The 17,507-nt window shown below is 50.1% G+C and overlaps 2 protein-coding genes across 8 annotated transcripts in view; one reads left to right on the plus strand and one right to left on the minus strand.

Moving 5' to 3' along the window:
* The first annotated feature begins 293 nt into the window (after nucleotides 1-293).
* On the plus strand, nucleotides 294-12,059 carry PCYOX1L (prenylcysteine oxidase 1 like). 4 transcript variants are annotated; one of them, XM_054488184.2, is made up of 6 exons: nucleotides 294-522; nucleotides 5,047-5,253; nucleotides 6,446-6,620; nucleotides 8,351-8,562; nucleotides 9,769-9,909; nucleotides 10,393-12,059. In XM_054488184.2, exons 1-6 carry the CDS (start codon nucleotides 435-437, stop codon nucleotides 11,052-11,054), a joined length of 1,485 nt encoding a protein of 494 aa, XP_054344159.1. In that variant the 5' UTR covers nucleotides 294-434; the 3' UTR covers nucleotides 11,055-12,059. The 4 variants fall into 4 exon arrangements, with proteins under 4 accessions (XP_054344159.1, XP_054344158.1, XP_063521344.1 ...); XM_054488183.2 differs by lacking the exon at nucleotides 294-522 and adding an exon at nucleotides 5,377-5,426 and having other exon boundaries at nucleotides 559-5,253; XM_063665274.1 differs by lacking the exons at nucleotides 294-522; nucleotides 5,047-5,253 and adding exons at nucleotides 5,411-5,426; nucleotides 6,077-6,238.
* Nucleotides 12,060-16,691: 4,632 nt separating this feature from the next.
* IL17B (interleukin 17B) overlaps nucleotides 16,692-17,507 on the minus strand; it is a 29,904-nt gene continuing 29,088 nt past the window's right edge. For all 4 annotated transcript variants that reach the window (XM_054488185.2, XM_054488188.2, XM_054488186.2 and 1 more), the window contains one exon: nucleotides 16,692-17,027. In XM_054488185.2, the coding sequence (XP_054344160.1) occupies nucleotides 16,796-17,027 (232 nt within the window). In that variant the 3' untranslated portion in view covers nucleotides 16,692-16,795. The remainder of the gene's footprint in view (nucleotides 17,028-17,507) is intronic.

A 17,507-nucleotide genomic window follows, 5' to 3' on the forward strand; every position in this document is an offset into this window, starting at 1 on the left:
CTTCGTCTGTGTTATAAAAGAGGAAACAGTGAGACACAGAGAAGATATAGAACTAATAACGCAGAGGCTGGACATAACCGAGGTCTTCAAAGCTTCACTTTGGTCTCTTTCATCCGTCTCCCGCAGCTGGGCCCTGGTCCTGATGCTGAGGACCCGAGACGGGCACACCTGCGCCGGGCAAGAATGAACCCAGCCAATGAGGAGCCCGCATGCAGGGGGCGGAACGGGGAAGCTGCCAATGAGAGAGCCTACCCCGAGAGAGATGGAGCTAATGAGGGCCTCGTGCTGGAGAGGGACGGCGGCTCGGCCAATGCGGGGCTGGGTCTGGCGCGGCAGGAAGGCGGGACTGTCAGTGGGGCGCCGGGGCGGGGCGGAGAGCCGAGCGCCAACCCGCTAGCGCCCGAACCCGGCGTGCTGCCCGCTCGCCGCCCGCCATGGCCCGCGTATCCCCGCTGCTCGCCGCGTTGACCGCGCTCCTCGCCGCCGCCGCTGCTGGCGGAGATGCCCCGCCGGGCAAAATCGGTGCGGGAAGGACGCGGTGGGGTTCCCAGCTGGGGAGGGCCGGCGGGTAAAGGGTTCTCAGTTCTCAGCTAGGTGGGGGTAGAGGAGGGCAGCTGGGTGAGGGAGCGGTCCTCGGGAAAGGAGCTGGGTGGAGGAGAGGCGCCGAAGGGGACGCGGCAGGGAAGGTCCTGATGGGGCCGGGGCATGGCATGTGAAGAGGGCCACCTAGGACGGGAAAGAGGCCTGGGCAGGACTGGCCGCGGATCTCACCGGGAGGTCCAGGGTCGTTGAGCATCTGCCGTGGTCCTGGCTGTTGGCTAGGCGCCCGGGTGACAGAGGACAGAGAGGCTGGGCGATGGCATTCACAGAGGTTGGTTGAGGGCTGTCTGTGTAGCAGACGTGGTGCTGTAGTTCCTGCTGGGGGGAGAGCCCTCACAGTACAGGGAAGTCCGTGCTGAGCTGAGGAAGTACGGTGCATGCGGAGGAGGGGCGCTTCACCCTGTCTTTGCGGCCCTGGGAGGGCTTCCTGGAAGTAACATCTAAGCCAAACCACCCCCAGGTCGATAGGAGACAGTCCTGGCAGAGACAGAACACTAGATCTGCTGGAGATTTGCTGACAGAACGGGGAACTTTTAACAACAGTCTTTTTGTTTATTGTGTGTGGTTTCCCCAATACTTTCTTTTGAAAATGTTCAGATGTACAGCAAGAATTTTATAGTGGTCATCTGTATACCCACCACCTACATTCTGCCATTAACTGCTGCTATACTTGCTGTGTCACATAACTATCACGCACTGTTCTAGACATCCGCGAATCCAGCCTACATTTTGATGCATCTCCAAATAAATTGCAGACATCAGGACACCTCACTAAATACTTCATCGTGCATATCATTGACTAGAGTTTCATGTGTGTTTACAGTTGCTTTTTTTTTCCTCCCTCAACAACTGTCACTTTAACTACATGACTCGTGAAGATTTTCAAGTCCCTCACACATGATATTCCCACAGGCAGAGATCCTGGGCTTCGGGGTGGGAGGACAAAGACCCTATTCCACTAGGCCACTCTCCATGCACCCCAGTTGGCAGGAGTGCCTGGAACATCTGATAGAAGCATCACAAACTTACAGGGTCCAGTGCAGTGCTAAAGCTTCTTGTGTAGCAGAACCACAGCCCAGGCCATACAGGGTTAAGAAGACTGAAGCATGCCAGAAACCAGTTTGAGACTGAGAGTTTAGTGCTTGCCAAGAAAAGAGAATCCTGAGGCTAGAGTAGCCAGAGAAGCCCTCATGGAGAAGGTGGAGTTTGAGCCAGGATTTGAAGGATGTGGAAGAGTTAGGCAGGCAGTATCCATGAGTGACCATGTGTTCTCTCTCTGTCCTTAAATCATTTGAATGCGGTGTGGCTAGGAGTAAGCAGAGTGTGCTGTGGGAATATGCAGGGCACTCCCCGTTTTCTTAGCAACAGGCAACAGGACAGGACATTTCTCACCATTGGGGAAGGAGCAGGACCTCCACCCAGCAGAATTGCTGCATTGTGGCAACATGGAGCTCTCTGCCTGCTTCCTCCCAGCTGGCCCTTCTGGCCCCACCCAAGAGCCATCCAGAGCAGGACACTTGGCAATGCCACACTGCCCTTCAGCTTTCTAGATTTTCCTCAGCCCTCTGACAGGAGCCTCTGTTCATCCTTGGTGGTTTGGACTCTACCCACAACAAGAATGCGGATTCCTGTTAGGATGGCTTAATCCTTGTGCTTCTGCAGGATCAAATCTGAGAACCCCCATGTGGCATCAGGACCCTCTAAACCCACCCATATAGTTCCATATGCTGCCCTTCTCATGCTGGTCTCTTTGCAGAGTGTGCGTGTCCTCTCACTGACATAGCTGATTGTCCTCCAGCATCTTGCATGAAATCTTATTTCCCCAAGAAGGCTGTGTCCCCACACCCTCTGGGGCAGAATTCACTGCTTCCCCTTCAGGACTCCCTGGAACCCTGTTGTACTTCATCATGGGTTGTCATTGCTAATTGTGCAGGAGTCTGTCTGCCCATTCCATGCTGGGGTCCTGGGGGACAGAAGCCTGTTTGATTTTTCTTTGTGCCCCAGGACATCTTACTGTAAATTAGAGAATTGGTGTCCGTTGTGTTAAATGAGCTGGTTCACAATGAAGTGGTGTCTTCTGCTTCCTGATCTTGGGCAGCTTCTAGGCCTTAATATCAGTTTCTCTGGAAAAATGGGTAATTTGTGACTCTTCACACATGGAGGGGATGGGAGCACAGTGGTTAAAATAAAATCCAAAGCTGTCTTGGAAGTGGCTTTGTAAGTACTGAGAGAGGAAATGGTTTATTCTTTCAACACAGAAAAAATACTTACTTCATGAACTCTACTGTCCGCCAGGATCTGGGGACATAGTGACCATGGGTTCTCTGTCTGTCCTTAAATAACTTGACTACAGTACGGCTAAGCAGAGTGTGCTGTGGGAATATGCAGGAAGAACACCTGACTCACCTCAGGTGTTCTGAGGTGAACACCTCAGAACTTGGATCAGTCAAGCCAAGTTATAGGTGACATCTGAGGGCTGTTGAAGCCAGTGAGACACAGGGTGATGGCACTCCTATCAAAGGGAACAGCTCTGGCAAAGGCCCAGGCATGAGAGAACAAAGCTATGCGCCCACAATAAGAGAAGCCTAGACAGACAAGAAGGTGACATCTTGGGAGGGTAAAGCAGGAAGTGGAATAAGTGGAATAAGTAAGCAGAGGCCAGATCATAGAGAACCTGGTGCTGTCTGAGGATTGCCTGTGACTTCCTGGCAGGAGCTGGTACTCTGTGGGTCCAAATGGGTCCAGTAAGGACAAATTACACCAGATTTATTTCATTTTCTTTTTGGGTAAGGCCTCTGGACTGTCTGATGAGAGGAGAGTGGTGTTTCAGATACATGGTGGGCAAAAATTATAGGTAGAGTGGTAGTCCAGTTCAGTAGCTTCATTGCTGGTTTACAGTTCTCTCACAGGACTGTTTAATGATTAGTGTCAGGCCAGGCACAGTGGCTAATGCCTGTAATTCCAGCACTTGGGGAGGCCAAGGCGGGAGGATCACTTGAGCTCAGGAGTTCAAGACCAGCCTGGGCAACATGGTGAAACCTCATCTCTACAAAAAATATGTCGGGCATGGTGGCATGTGCCTGTAGTCTCAGCTACTTGGGAGCCTGGGAGGTTTGCAGTGAGCCGATATCACGCCACTGCACTCCAGCCTGGACAACAGAGCCAGATCCTGTTTCAAAAAAAAAATGATTGATGTCTGTCCAGGCAGTGGTTTCCTAGCAGCACCTCCAAGCCCTGTCCCAGGAAACATTCTTATCAGTGACGGATGAGAATACTAATGGCATGTAAACCAAGTTTACAAATAACAGGAAGGCAGGAGGTACAGTAAAGACAGTGTATGATAAGACCCAAAAAAGCTGAAACTTTGTAACAAGATTTCAAACTGGAATATAGTGTCCTGTAGGGTAATGAGCAATCCACCATAGGGTACATTCCAGTCTTTTTTTTTTTTTTTTTTTTTTTTTGAGATGGAGTTTTGCTCTTGTTTCCCAGGCTAGAGTGCAATGGCACGATCTCGGCTCACCACAACCTCCGCCTGCCAGGTTCAAGCGATTCTCCTGCCTCAGCCTCCTGAGTAGCTGGGACTGCAGACATGCGCCACCACACCCAGCTAATTTTGTATTTTTAGTAGAGACAGAGTTTCACCATGTTGGTCAGGCTGGTCTCGAACTCCTGACTTCAGGTGATCTGCCCCACCTAGGCCTCCCAAAGTGTTGTGATTACAGGTGTGAGCCACCACGCCTGGCAGATACATTCCAGTCTTGACAAACACAGACATAGGGATGATTTAGGTGTCCGATAGTAGGTTGGACTAGACCAGGAGTTGGCATACTTTTTCTGTAAATGGCCAGAAAGTAAATATTTTAGGCTTTTCAGGCCATGCAGTCTCTGTTGCAGCTACTCAACTCTGCCTAAAATGAAAACAGTCATAGACAATAATTGAAAGAAAGGCTGTGTTTCAATAAAACTCTAGTTTGCAAAAACAGACATCTGTCTGGATTTGGCCTGCAGGCTGTAGTTTGCCAATCCCTGGATTAAGGCATGGTTTCCAAACGCTGATCACTGAACAGAACTGGTCAGTAACTTTTAACAATTCATAGTGAAATAAGAAAATTAGAAGCAAGGTAGTGAGTTTTATATAAAACTAAATTTATTCTCTTTAATTGATCATCCCGACTTTCAGTATTCTTTCCTGGTCTTTTGCTACTAAAATACCTTTTTCTTTATGAAATGAAGGTATAGTACGCGGCAGTTTTCAGGTTTGCCTTTGCTTATTGATAGCTCTACTGACAACTCAGTCTGCAGATTTCCTTTTGGAAATGTTATAAGCCTATGAAATTTAAGCACCTGGGAACCACCAGCGCAGGAGGATACAAAGTGTGAACTGCAGCCTCTCACTCTCATGTTCTGTCTCGCTTCTTCCCTACCTCCCGGGCCTGCTGACAGCGGTGGTTGGGGCCGGGATTGGGGGCTCTGCTGTGGCCCATTTTCTCCAGCAGCACTTTGGACCTCGGGTGCAGATCGACGTGTACGAGAAGGGAACCGTGGGTGGCCGCCTGGCCACCATCTCAGTCAACAAGCAGCACTACGAGAGCGGGGCTGCCTCCTTCCACTCCCTGAGCCTGCACATGCAGGACTTCGTCAAGCTGCTGGGTGAGTGGTCTGTCCTGGGGCTCCAGTGCCCAGTGCCCTGGGGCTGGTGACAGCAGTGGGCCCTTCTCAGACTTCCCAGACCGTCAAGGCCGGAAGGTCATGTGGCCCAATCTCATTTTACAGATGGAGCAACGGAGACAAGAGAGGGGAAGGAACTTGCCTAAGGTTACACAGTGAGTTAGTTGCAGAGCCGGGATTAGAACTCAGGTTTGACTCCTAGGCCAGTTTCTTTCCCTTTCAATTTGCTGCCTCTAAACAGTCGTGATTATATCACCTTCCACATGCTGGTGCTTGCCAGGCACCTTCTGGGTGGTATGTAGGCATTACCTCAGCTCCCCTCTACCAACCTGCAAGATGAGTGTTATATCTCCTCTTAAGGCAACTGAGGCTCAGAAAATGTATAGATTTAAGCTAAAGCCATTACAGCGAGAGGTGGGATTCAAACCCAGCAGCATCTGTCCCATACACATTCTGTTTGATGCAGAAACTCCACTTCTCAGAAGTGATGCTACAGGTGGTCTTACAGATGTGCAAAGTAGCATGGATACCAAATTATTCATTACAGCATTGTTTGTAATAGCAAAAGGCTGAAAGTATCCTAGCTGCCTATCCACTAGGACCTGGGGTTAAACAAATTATTGTATAACTACACAATAGGCTGTTCAGCAGTCAGAATGGGGAAGTCTTTATGCCCAGATATAGGACAATCTCCAAGATACAGTGTATTGTTAAAGTGGAGAGCAGTGTGTGTAGTATGTGGGGGTGGGGAAGGAACAAGTCATAGCAGCTCTATCTGTATTTAGGAGTCCACTGCTCTGTCAAGTTGCAGAGTGCAGGATGGCTGTAAGGAGCTAGGATAACTTCGAAGTGATCTCAGTGCCCAAGGCCACCATCTCCAAACAAGCCCAGTGGCTCCCACCCCCTGGATATTCTGGGATGAAATCTGAATTTCCCTCACTTGTGGATCCTCCTGGGGAAAAAAAACGTAAAATGTTACATTATTTTCATTTTCATTTTTTTATTGACTAGGTAGTCCAAACATTTTCCCAGTGCATCTGTTTACTGTTTATAAACAAGCAGCACAAATGAACAAACCATAGCATTTGTGTTTCCTTTAATGGACCAGTCCATTTGCATCAAGAGGGCCCCAAGTCTTGGAGGGGACCTGAGGGGCTCCTCTTTGTCTCTGCAGGGCTGAGGCACCGGCGCGAGGTTGTGGGCAGGAGCGCCATCTTCGGTGGGGAGCACTTCATGCTGGAGGAGACTGACTGGTACCTGCTGAATCTTTTCCGCCTCTGGTGGCACTACGGCATCAGCTTCCTGAGGCTGCAGATGTGGGTGGAGGAGGTCATGGAGAAGTTCATGAGGTAGGGCTGGCGGAGCTGTGGGGATGGCGTTCCAGGGGGACCAAGAAGAGGTGGAGGAGGAACCAGCTTGACTGTACATTGTGAAAAAGGAAAAGGTCCTTGCTGAATTGAGCCAGCACAATTCAGTGCAGGCTCAGAGCAAGCCCCTGCCATGAGGAATGGCCATATTTGGTCCAGTAATGGTCTCCCTAGTATTGTCACATTGACACTCATTTTCTTACCCTCTACTACACTGATGCTAATAAAAGCATGGGTCGCAAACTCAGTCGCTTAACAAAGGCTGAACTGGGGTGTGAGTCAGTGAATCAGCAGGTGGAAGAGAGCAGAACAAGGCCCCCTCTGAAGGAAGCAGCCAGCCCTCCACCGCAGCCATCTGCAGCCAGCCGTGTACAATGCCCACCTCATGTGGCTAGATCTACTCGCTTTTCAGAAGAAGCTAGAAATCCAGAGTTGTGTGTGAAATCTTTCAGTTTTTCAACATTTGCAACCAATTCCTCTTGTAAGCCAAATGAAACACTTCTGTAGGGCAGATGCAGCCTGTGGACCACTCATTTGTGAACTTTGTTGTCCTCATTTTTCCATCTAGAATAAACACCTTTCTTCACTACTCCTCCTATCGTTGGGCTCCAGCCCCCTCCCCATCACCTTTGGTCCCAGATATGGAGGGCAAGTGGTCTGTTCCCTCCCTATTCACCAAGCTGTCACTCCACCTTTCCCCAAAGTCCCTCCCGATGGTGCTCCTTGCTTCCAGCCTAAGGCGCAGGGGCTGCTCCCCGGACCCCATCACTGTCTGCCTCCCTTCAGTGTCACTCAGGTGTGGCCTATGCCCTCCTGCCCTGGTTCCTGGCACTTCTCCACTCCCTTCCCATTCTATAACTCTGCTGTTTATAGCACTTCTTCCTTATATTCTCCAGATGTCACCCAAAGCTTATTTCCTTACCTCTCTTTCTGATATTTTTCTCCCTTATCAATTATATCCAAACCAATAATGTTGACTTCTACATTTTATGGGAAATGACTTCTCCCTCTCAGCCCTCATTTCCTCTTCACTTCCAGACCCACATTTCTACTTTCTGGACACCTCCATCTGGTGTCCTATTGATAACCAAACTCAACATGTTTACAAAAGAAGCCCTAGAATGGGCAACATTTCAAAGGCCAGCCAGTAGGGAAATCCATCAATGGTTCCAATCCATGCTAGTGAGATTGCATGAGTGATAGAGCGACAGTACATGAGCCTGGGGGTGAGTGGGAGCCCTGTCAGATCAAGGCAGAGGAGAGGACAGGCTGGACTGGCAGAGAAGGTGACAGTATCAGCATGAAGTTGCAGCGTGCCATCAGGTCCTAGAAGCTGTGGCAGAGCTGACACTGTTGAAGAAGGAGATGTGTCAGCAGGGGTGGGCCGTAGCCCCAGCTGGGTGAAGAAAGGGTTATGAACTATGACCTCAGGCAGGGAGTGGCTCAGAGCAGTGATACAGTTGTTATTCAGCACAGCCGTGATGTGAAGCCAGGCCTAGAAGGATTCCATACCTTCACTCTCCCTTTAGGTGGAACAGACCCACCACAGTCAGAGAACAGGTGCCAGGGAACATAACCAGCCTCCTCTCCCACCACTCCATGTAGAGGAAGTGATGGGTTCCTGGTGGGCCTCCCAGGCACTATGACCCAGGGGCAGGTGGTCAGGCAAAAAGCCTTCCTGCACAAGGACTCCAGCTCTATGTGTCTTCTAGGATCTACAAGTACCAGGCCCACGGCTATGCCTTCTCGGGTGTGGAGGAGCTGCTCTACTCACTGGGGGAGTCCACCTTTGTTAACATGACCCAGCACTCTGTGGCCGAGTCCCTGCTGCAGGTGGGCGTCACGCAGCGCTTTATTGATGACGTCGTTTCTGCTGTCCTGCGGGCCAGCTATGGCCAGTCAGCAGCGATGCCCGCCTTTGCAGGTGAGCGTCCAGCCCTTGGCCTGCCCACCTGCCCCTCCTCCACCCAAGGTGCTCAGAACGGGCTGGGGGTCCCCACAATAACCTCACCTTTATCCAGCTCATTACAGTCACATAGGCACTCTGCTGCCCCATCCTGCCTGATTCTGGCACTGGCCATGAGTTGGCAGGAGATAGTATCACCCCACTTCACAGACAGTGAAAGCAAGGCTCAGATCACAGGTCCACTGTGTTTCTACCACTCCCATTTGCCTCATAATCCCTTGCATGTGTATAAATGTTAGAGCTGAGATAATGCTCTGCTCGCTACACTTTGGTTTCAAGAACTGCCCTGTTGAGGCCTTTGAGCCACTCTTAGAGCACCTCCTCTTCCCAGCTCTTCATGGGGGTGGCTGGGCCTGTGTGTAGCTCACTGTCTGCTAGCACAGACCACAGGAGTGGAGAATGTAGGCTTCACAAGAGCAGGAATCCTTGTCTATTGTTCCCTGATACATTGCAAACACAGAACAGTGCCTAGGTCATACTAGGCACTCGGTATATTTTTGTTAAATAAATGAATGCAAAGGTTTACAATAACAAGCACCTCCCTTGTACCCTCGATACTGTTCATCTGGCTCTGCACATGCTGGCTCCTTCGCAGCCTTCAGGCCCTGCCTCAGTGTCCCCTCATTGTTCCCTGCTCACTCTTTCAGTATCTTGTGTGTCACCTTCATAGCATTTTTGTGTAGAGATATATAGAATTCACATACCATATAATTCACCCATTTAAATTGCACAATTCAGTGGTTTTTAGCACATTCGGAGTTCTGAAACCATCACCACAATCAATTTTAGGACATTTTTATCACCCCAGAAAGAAACCCCTTGCCCTTTAGCCCTCACCTCCCCAACACCCCCCAGCCTCCCAGCCCTGGGTGGCTACAGATCTGCTTTCTGGTTCTGTGGATTTGCCTAGTCTGGGCATTCTGCATAATATAGACCTCACAATATGTGGTCTCTGGGAGCTGGCCCTTTTGTTGAGCACAGTGTCTTCCCCGCATAGCGTTGTGCACTTTGTTGTACTTACTTATATGTTTGCCATCTCCCCATGCCCATGGTTGGGAGAGTTTTGCTCGGGCAGGGAGGCCCAGTCGAATAGTACTGGACTCTGCAGCCCTCCTGCCCCACGGCCCTGACAACCTGTCAGCACCCACTTCCCGCTTTGCCCAGGAGCCATGTCACTAGCCGGGGCCCAAGGCAGCCTGTGGTCTGTGGAAGGAGGCAATAAGCTGGTTTGTTCCGGTTTGCTGAAGCTCACCAAGGCCAATGTGATCCATGCCACAGTGACCTCTGTGACCCTGCACAGCACAGGTGAGTAGACAGGGCGGGAGTGGGCAGGCATGCCATTCCCAGCCAGTGGACAGACACTTCCTCCTTTGTACCTCAGCCCTGGTCTGCGATCCCCCTGGGGAGTATTTCCGAAAAAGCATTGAGAAGCCCCAACCCTGCCAGGTGACACTAGAGGGTGCTGTTTCCCCAATTCACATGTCAGCCAGAAAGCTGAGACTTCTATCAACCCAGCCTTTTTCTGTTGACCGATGAGGACTTTGAATGACATCCTTGCCCACGCTCCCCCAACTGGCCAGCGGCGGACGCAGAGCAGAAACTGAGTCTCCTGACTCCATGCCCCTTGCTTCATCTGCAGCCGCATGAAGAGGCCAGGACCCACCATTTAGACGGCCCTGCTGCACCCTGAGCACCAGGGTCTCGTTGTACCTCAGTGCTGGACCCCAGTAGGGAGTTCAGTGGGTAGAAGCCGAGGGAAAGTTGACTTTTCTGCTCTTTTCTTTCCAGAGGGGAAAGCCCTGTACCAGGTGGCATATGAGAATGAGGTAGGCAACAGCTCTGACTTATATGACATCGTGGTCATCGCCACCCCCCTGCACCTGGACAACAGCAGCAGCAACTTAACCTTTGCAGGCTTCCACCCGCCCATTGATGACGTGCAGGGCTCTTTCCAGCCCACCGTCGTCTCCTTGGTCCACGGCTACCTCAACTCTTCCTACTTCGGTTTCCCAGACCCTAAGCTTTTCCCCTTTGCCAACATCCTCACCACAGATTTCCCCAGCTTCTTCTGCACTCTGGACAACATCTGCCCTGTCAACATCTCTGCCAGCTTCCGGCGAAAGCAGCCCCAGGAGGCAGCTGTTTGGCGAGTCCAGTCCCCCAAGCCCCTCTTTCGGACCCAGCTAAAGACCCTCTTCCGTTCCTATTACTCAGTGCAGACAGCTGAGTGGCAGGCCCATCCCCTCTATGGCTCCCGCCCCACGCTCCCGAGATTTGCACTCCATGACCAGCTCTTCTACCTCAATGCCCTGGAGTGGGCGGCCAGCTCTGTGGAGGTGATGGCCGTGGCTGCCAAGAATGTGGCCTTGCTGGCTTACAACCGCTGGTACCAGGACCTAGACAAGATTGATCAAAAAGATTTGATGCACAAGGTCAAGACTGAACTATGAGGGCTCTGGGGAGAGCCCGGGAACTTTCATCCCCCACTGAAGATGGATCACCCCACAGCAGCCCAGGACTGAATAAGCCATGCTCGCCCACCAGGCTTCTTTCTGACCCCTCATGTATCAAGCATCTCCAGGTGACCTACTGTCTGCCTATATTAAGGGTCCACACAGTGGCTGCTGCTTTTTTTTTAAGGGGGAAAGTAAGAAAAGAGAAGGAAATCCAAGCCAGTATATTTGTTTTATTTATTTTTTTTAAGAAGAAAAAAGTTCATCTTCACAAGGTGCTTCAGACTTGGTTTCTTAGCTAGAAACCAGAAGACTACAGGAGGGAATATAAGGCAGAGAACTATGAGTCCTATTTTATTACTGTTTTTCACTACCTACTCCCACAATGGACAATCAATTGAGGCAACCTACAAGAAAACATTTACAACCAGATGGTTACAAATAAAGTAGAAGGGAAGATCAGAAAACCTAAGAAATGATCATAGCTCCTGGTTACTGTGGACTTGCTAGGTTTGAGGTACCTAGTTCAGAACTCCCTAGTCACCATCTCCAAGCCTGTCAACATCACTGCATATTGGAGGAGATGACTGTGGTAGGACCCAAGGAAGAGACGTGTGCCTGAACAGTCGTCACCATATCTCCAAGCTTCCTGGCAACCAGTGGGAAAAGAGAAACATGCGAGGCTGTAGGAAGAGGGAAGCTTTTCCTTGGCACCTAGAGGAATTAGCCATTCTCTTCCTTATGCAAAGATTGAGAAATGCAAAGATATAAAGAAGAGAAGTCCCCAGATGGTAGAGAGCAGTCATATCTCACCCCTAGATGTTCATCCCAGCAGAAGAAAAAGAAAAGAAGGTGTTGGGGTAGGATTCTTCAGAGGTTAGCCTGGTACCTTCTCATCAGACACTAGCTTGAAGTAAGAGGAGAATTATGCTTTTCTTTGCTTTTTCTACAAACCCTTAAAAATCACTTGTTTTAAAAAGAAAGTAAAAGCCCTTTTCATTCCTTTTGGACCTGTTCTTTTCTGTAATGGAAGAACTAAGTCTCAGGTGCCCAGGGACCAACCACTACATTAGTATCTCCTGGGGAAGGGGAGGGAGCCTTGAGGAAGATGCAGATGCCAAAGCCCTACCAGCCTTGCTAAATCAGGCTTTAGGGAAAGGGCCTGGGTGCCCAGAGTAACAACACTGCCAAATGCATGGGCAAAATACCCTTCCAGTTGGTGGAGGCCCAAACTGGCTCTGAGGTGGTTTTTACTGTGCCAGGGTGATGGTAATGGCAGTGAAAGAAAGTACAAGTAGCATGCACTTATAGATAACTATAGAAATTATGAAACTGACACATCAGTAAGAAGGCTTTTTTTTTTTTTTTTAAGAGTTTCATTCTTGTTGCCCAGGCCATAGTGCAATGGTGTGATCTTGGCTCACTGCAGTCTTCGCCTCCTGGGTTCAAGCAGTTCTTGTGCCTCAGCCTCCCAAGTAGCTGGGATTACAGGCACCTGCCACCATGCCTGGCTAGTTTTTTGTATTTTTAGTAGAGATGGGGTTTCGCCATGTTGGCTGGGCTGGTCTCAAACTCCTAGCCTCGGTGGTCCACGCGCCTTGGCCTCCCAAAGTGCTGGGATTAAAAACCCAAGGTGGTGAGCCACCACCCCCAGCCAAGTAAGAAGGCTTTTGATGAAGCAGTAGAAAACCAAATTCAAATTGACAAGCAATAAAAAGTTTTTATTAGTTATCATGGCTTTAAAGTCTAGGCGTAGAGCACTATGCAATCTTACAGTTCCATGATTTCTCTCGTGGTCAAAGATGGCTGCCAACAGCTCCCAGGAAGAGAAGGTCTTCTCTCATAAGCACTGAACCAAATTTTGGGCTCTGGGCCAGTTGGACCACCCCTGAACCAATTCCTGTGGTTCAAGGGAATGCCACATGCTGATTGATTGGCTTGGGATTCAGATACGAGACCAGTAACCATGATGCAGGCAGGGAGGGTGTGAGATTACGCTGATTGGCTTAGAGCAGTCAGGTCCTATCCCTGGAGCAGAAGTGGTCTCATCCAAACTTCAAGGTCAAAGGGGGAAAGGGTATTGGAGAGAGAGTCACAATGTTAGCCACACGCAAATGGGGCTCTCAAGTCCAGTGAACTCGAAGTGTGTAATAGCATCTTTTCATGGTCTGTTTGAAATGAAGATGGCATGCGCTGTCATGGTGTAATTAATAATTGGTATTGGCCCAGCACTGGACAATACAAAACTTATCCCTGGTAGCCACCCCTCCCTTGCATCCCTGCAGAGAATTTGTGCACAGAAGACACAAACCAAGGCATTTACATTTGATCCTCAGTCCTTGTCTGGGCTTTGGCTCCATGCCCAAGCATGACTGCATTGGAACTGGCTATGTCCTTCAGAAACCTTCTTTACCTGGGTAGGCCCAAACAGCTCAGAACCAAAGCCAGCCAAAATGCCCACAATCCCTGCCTCCCCAAGCCCAAACCTGATTCCTTGGAGGCAGGGAGGAAAGGACAGATTCCAGAAATAAGAACCAACAGGACGCCTTTGCCCCAGGGCTCACCCCAACCTTCTCAGGCCTGGACAGAAGCCCCCAGCAGCTCACGGAGCCCTGGAAGAAGAGAGCATTTGCAAAGACAGCCAAACAAAACAGGAAAAGGGCCACACATCCTCAGTCCCGGATGCAGTGTAGTAGACATTTAATACCCTTCGTGGGAACTCTGCCTCCTGGAGCAGGTGACCCAAGCAAAATTTCAGGACTTTGGGGGATAAGCGGCAGCTGTAGAGGGTAGAATAGGGGTGGGTGATTGGCAGTGGGGGACCGGGGAGGTTGGTAAGGAAATCTTTGTTCTGACCCACCTATGAAGGCATAATAGAGGGAGGCAGGAGGCAGATCTTGGGCTCCCCCTAGAGGCGTCTCTGCACTCATTCACCAAACATGGCGCCCCTATCCGCTCTGGACACTGACAGGTGCTGGAGGTGCAGTGCTGAACAAGGGATGAGGCCCCTGTCTCATGGAGTGCGAGCTTCTCGCTAGAGGAGGCAAACATGAAACACACTTAGACTCAGACCAAAGGAAGTTCCAGGATGCTGTGTAGAGCCAGCTCTCCAAAGGACCTGAGCTCCCTGCTGGTGCCTTTAAACTGGGAGCCTGGGAAGAGCCAGCTGGGACTCGGAGCTACGCCAGTGGTCAGCCCAGCCACCAAGGCCAAGCTTCTAAGTCACAGAATGGTAAGCCTGGAAAAGACCCTAGAGATCCCCAAATCCCATTTGTTCATTTCACAGATGAGGAATCTAAAGCCCAGAAAGAGGAAAAGGCATCATCCGTATGAAACTAGCTGGTGTTTATGGAGCATCTGGGGGGCTCCTGATGCTTGGGTAGAAGTAAGACACCCCCCTCCTACCACAATGAGGGGTTTCCCCACCAGCCCGTATGCCCCAGAGCACCTAGGGTCTCCCAGGACTACAAGCAACCCTCTTGCAGCTCAATTCTTCCCACACCCTCACCCCACAGAAAGGGCTTGGAAGCTGTGGGCCCTTCATGTGGGGCTGAAGTCTTAAGACCTGGAGAGTAGCCCCAAGGGTGGAGAAGCGGCTGCTGAAGGGATCAGCATGCGCTGGCACAGGAAGTCTGTTTTCCATGTGTCTGGAACCCAGCCGAAGCTTCCTGGGGTAATTTTAACCAGTATCCACTCTAGAACAATACCAAAAAAGGTAAGTTACTTACCACCCCAGGCAGGCACATACCTAATCACTGGCCTTTCATGAATTAGACCCTTAAGACATTCAGAGCTAAAGCTGCTTTAAGCACTAAAGTTAGAGCAGCCAAGCCAAATATTCCTGTCCTGGGCGGTTGGCCCTTTTATTAAAATTAACTCTAAAGTGCTAGCTATTCTTACCCTCAGAATATAGTCCGAGCCCCTCAGCTGTCTTGTGGGAGGGAAGGTATTTTTAGACCCTAGAGCAGCTGATTTGGGATTTGCTGCAGGGGTTAGAGGGCCCAACGGGAGGATTGAATTGCTAGGGGACAAAGGGAGAAGTGGGGAGTTACATCCAGGGGTCAAGAGTCAGCATGGACTTTAGGATATATTAGTCCACACTGCTGTTTTTGGCTTTTTTTTTTTGATAGTCTCCCTCTGTCACCTAGGGTGGAGTGCAGTGGCACAGTCATGGCTAACTGCAGCCTTAACCTCCCTAGGCTCAAGTGATCCTTCCACCTCAGCCTCTCTAACACCTGGGATTACAGGCGCGTGCCACCATGCTGGGCTATTTTTTGTATTTTTTTTTTCTTTTTTTTGTAGAAATGAGGTTTTGCCATATTTCTCAGACTGGTCTCAAATTCCTGAGGCTCAAGAAATCTGCCTGCCTCAGCTTCCCAAAGTGCTGGTATTACAGGAGTAAGCCAACACACTGCCATTTTTGATCAGCAAAGTATCTTAATATAAGCCAGTGGTTCTCAAAGTGCAGTGCCCAGACCAGCAGCACCAGCATCACCTGGGAACAACTGTTTATATATTAGAAATGCAAGAAAAACACTGCAAAAAAAATGCAAAGTATCAGCCTCCACCTGAATCAGAACCTCTAGATGTGGGGCCCCGCAAGCTGTTTTAACAATCCGTCCAGGAGATTCTGATGCTCACTAAAGTTTGAGAATCACTGATATCAGCAAACCATCTAATAAGATCCCCTTTTGGACAGGGCTGGAAGAAAGAATGATCTACATTGACACTTCTCAACTTATGAGTGTCTGTTCAAAACCAGGAATCCTCAGCTCAGAAAAAGTACATACATAAAAATTTCAGGGATGCACTATCCCAAGTTAAAAGCACCTGCTCTTTGGCAACCTGGAGGCCTTTCTTTGGGTCTAAGTCTGCTCTGCAGAGAATCTCAGAGCTGAAAAAGACTTTTTAGATCATCTACTCCAACCAGAGCAGGGGTCTGCTCCATAATACCTTTGAGAAGCCTGGCTTTAAGTTAACACTTTCAGAGATGGGGAGCTCCCCGCCTCAAAAGAGCTTGTTTCCAGTGACCCTTAAGTGGGTAGCGTTAACTCTTGTTAACGCCTATGTTGGTTTATAGCAACCAAGCTACATTAACATGGCTGAAATATAGACTTATAAACCCAAATTAAAGGAAACACATGGGCCAGGTGTGGCGGCTCACACCTGTAATCCCAACACTTCGGGAGGCCGAGGTGGGCAGAAGTCTGATCTGCAGAGAGGCCCAGGAGTTGAAGATCAGCCTAGGCAACATGGTGAAACCCCGTATCTACAAAAAATACAAAAATTAGCTTGGTGTAGTGGCGTGTGCCACTACACCTGTAGTCCCAGCTACTTGAGTGGCTGAGGCGGGAGTATCGCTTGAGCCTGGGGAGGCTGATGCTGCAGTAAGCTGTGACTGGGCCACTTCCACCCTGGGCGACAGAGTGAGACCCTGTCTCAAAATAAATAAAGGAAACACATGATGGCCCTAGGTGGTAGAGGTGAACACATTATTTTCTAATAGGCCACCTCAGTGTTGGAGAACTCAGAGTGATGAAAAATCCTCCTTTATATTAATCTGAAATCTACCTCCCAGGAACCTCCTACCCTTCCCCTGTTTTGACTTCGAAGCCACAGAAAGCAAACCCAAAGTCTTGCTTTCAAAAGTCAGTGTTTACTTTTGATAGGCCTTTCTTGGCACAAAGGTGCAGGAAGAATGGTCTCGGGCTGCTGGCCTGGCTTCTGGGCCAGGTGGTTCAGAAGATGCAGGTGCAGCCCACAGCGATGGTCTCCATGACCGTGCGCCGGCGGCAAGGCCCTGTGCGGGGCGGTGGCGGGCAGAGGCGGCGGCGCACAGGCACCTGGCTGAACACTGGCACGCTCACCATGCTGCGGTCCTCCTGCATGGTGAAGGGGTTCACACAGCCCAGACACAGGCACCGTGCCTCCGGCAGGTCCGCAGGGATACGGCTGGGGTCGTGGTTTATGCTACAGGGAGCAGGAGAAAGAGCAGAGCGGAAGGTGATCAGGAAAGGGCCAGTCAGCACCCATACCCCACACCCCTGCCTTTCCTAATCGGAGTTTTAATTTCCGCAGCAAGACTGTGTTGGGCTAGAGGAAAGACAGTAATCAACTCCGTGTTCCACGTGAGGAAACAAGATCATGGAAGGCAAGTCGAGAGCCCCAAGGTTATCCAGCTTCAAGGTCACCAGTCACCTAGCTTCCTTCTTTCCTGCAGCCAGATGCCCATCCCAGTACCAGGTTGCGCTGTGGGGATCGTGGAGTAGCTTAAGGCCTCCCTCTGCCTGCCCCACCCCCACTGTGTTTATATTGTTGGGAAACTTAATCCACAGAAATAAAGTGTGGATTATTTTTATTGATGTCTAATTTCCACTGGCAAAGAAGTCAGGAGGTCTGGGTTCTATTTTGACTTAATCTCCATTCATTCAACACTTACATGCTCACCAC

Source organism: Pongo pygmaeus, chromosome 4 (genome assembly GCF_028885625.2).
Source record: "Pongo pygmaeus isolate AG05252 chromosome 4, NHGRI_mPonPyg2-v2.0_pri, whole genome shotgun sequence".
NCBI lineage: Eukaryota > Metazoa > Chordata > Mammalia > Primates > Hominidae > Pongo > Pongo pygmaeus.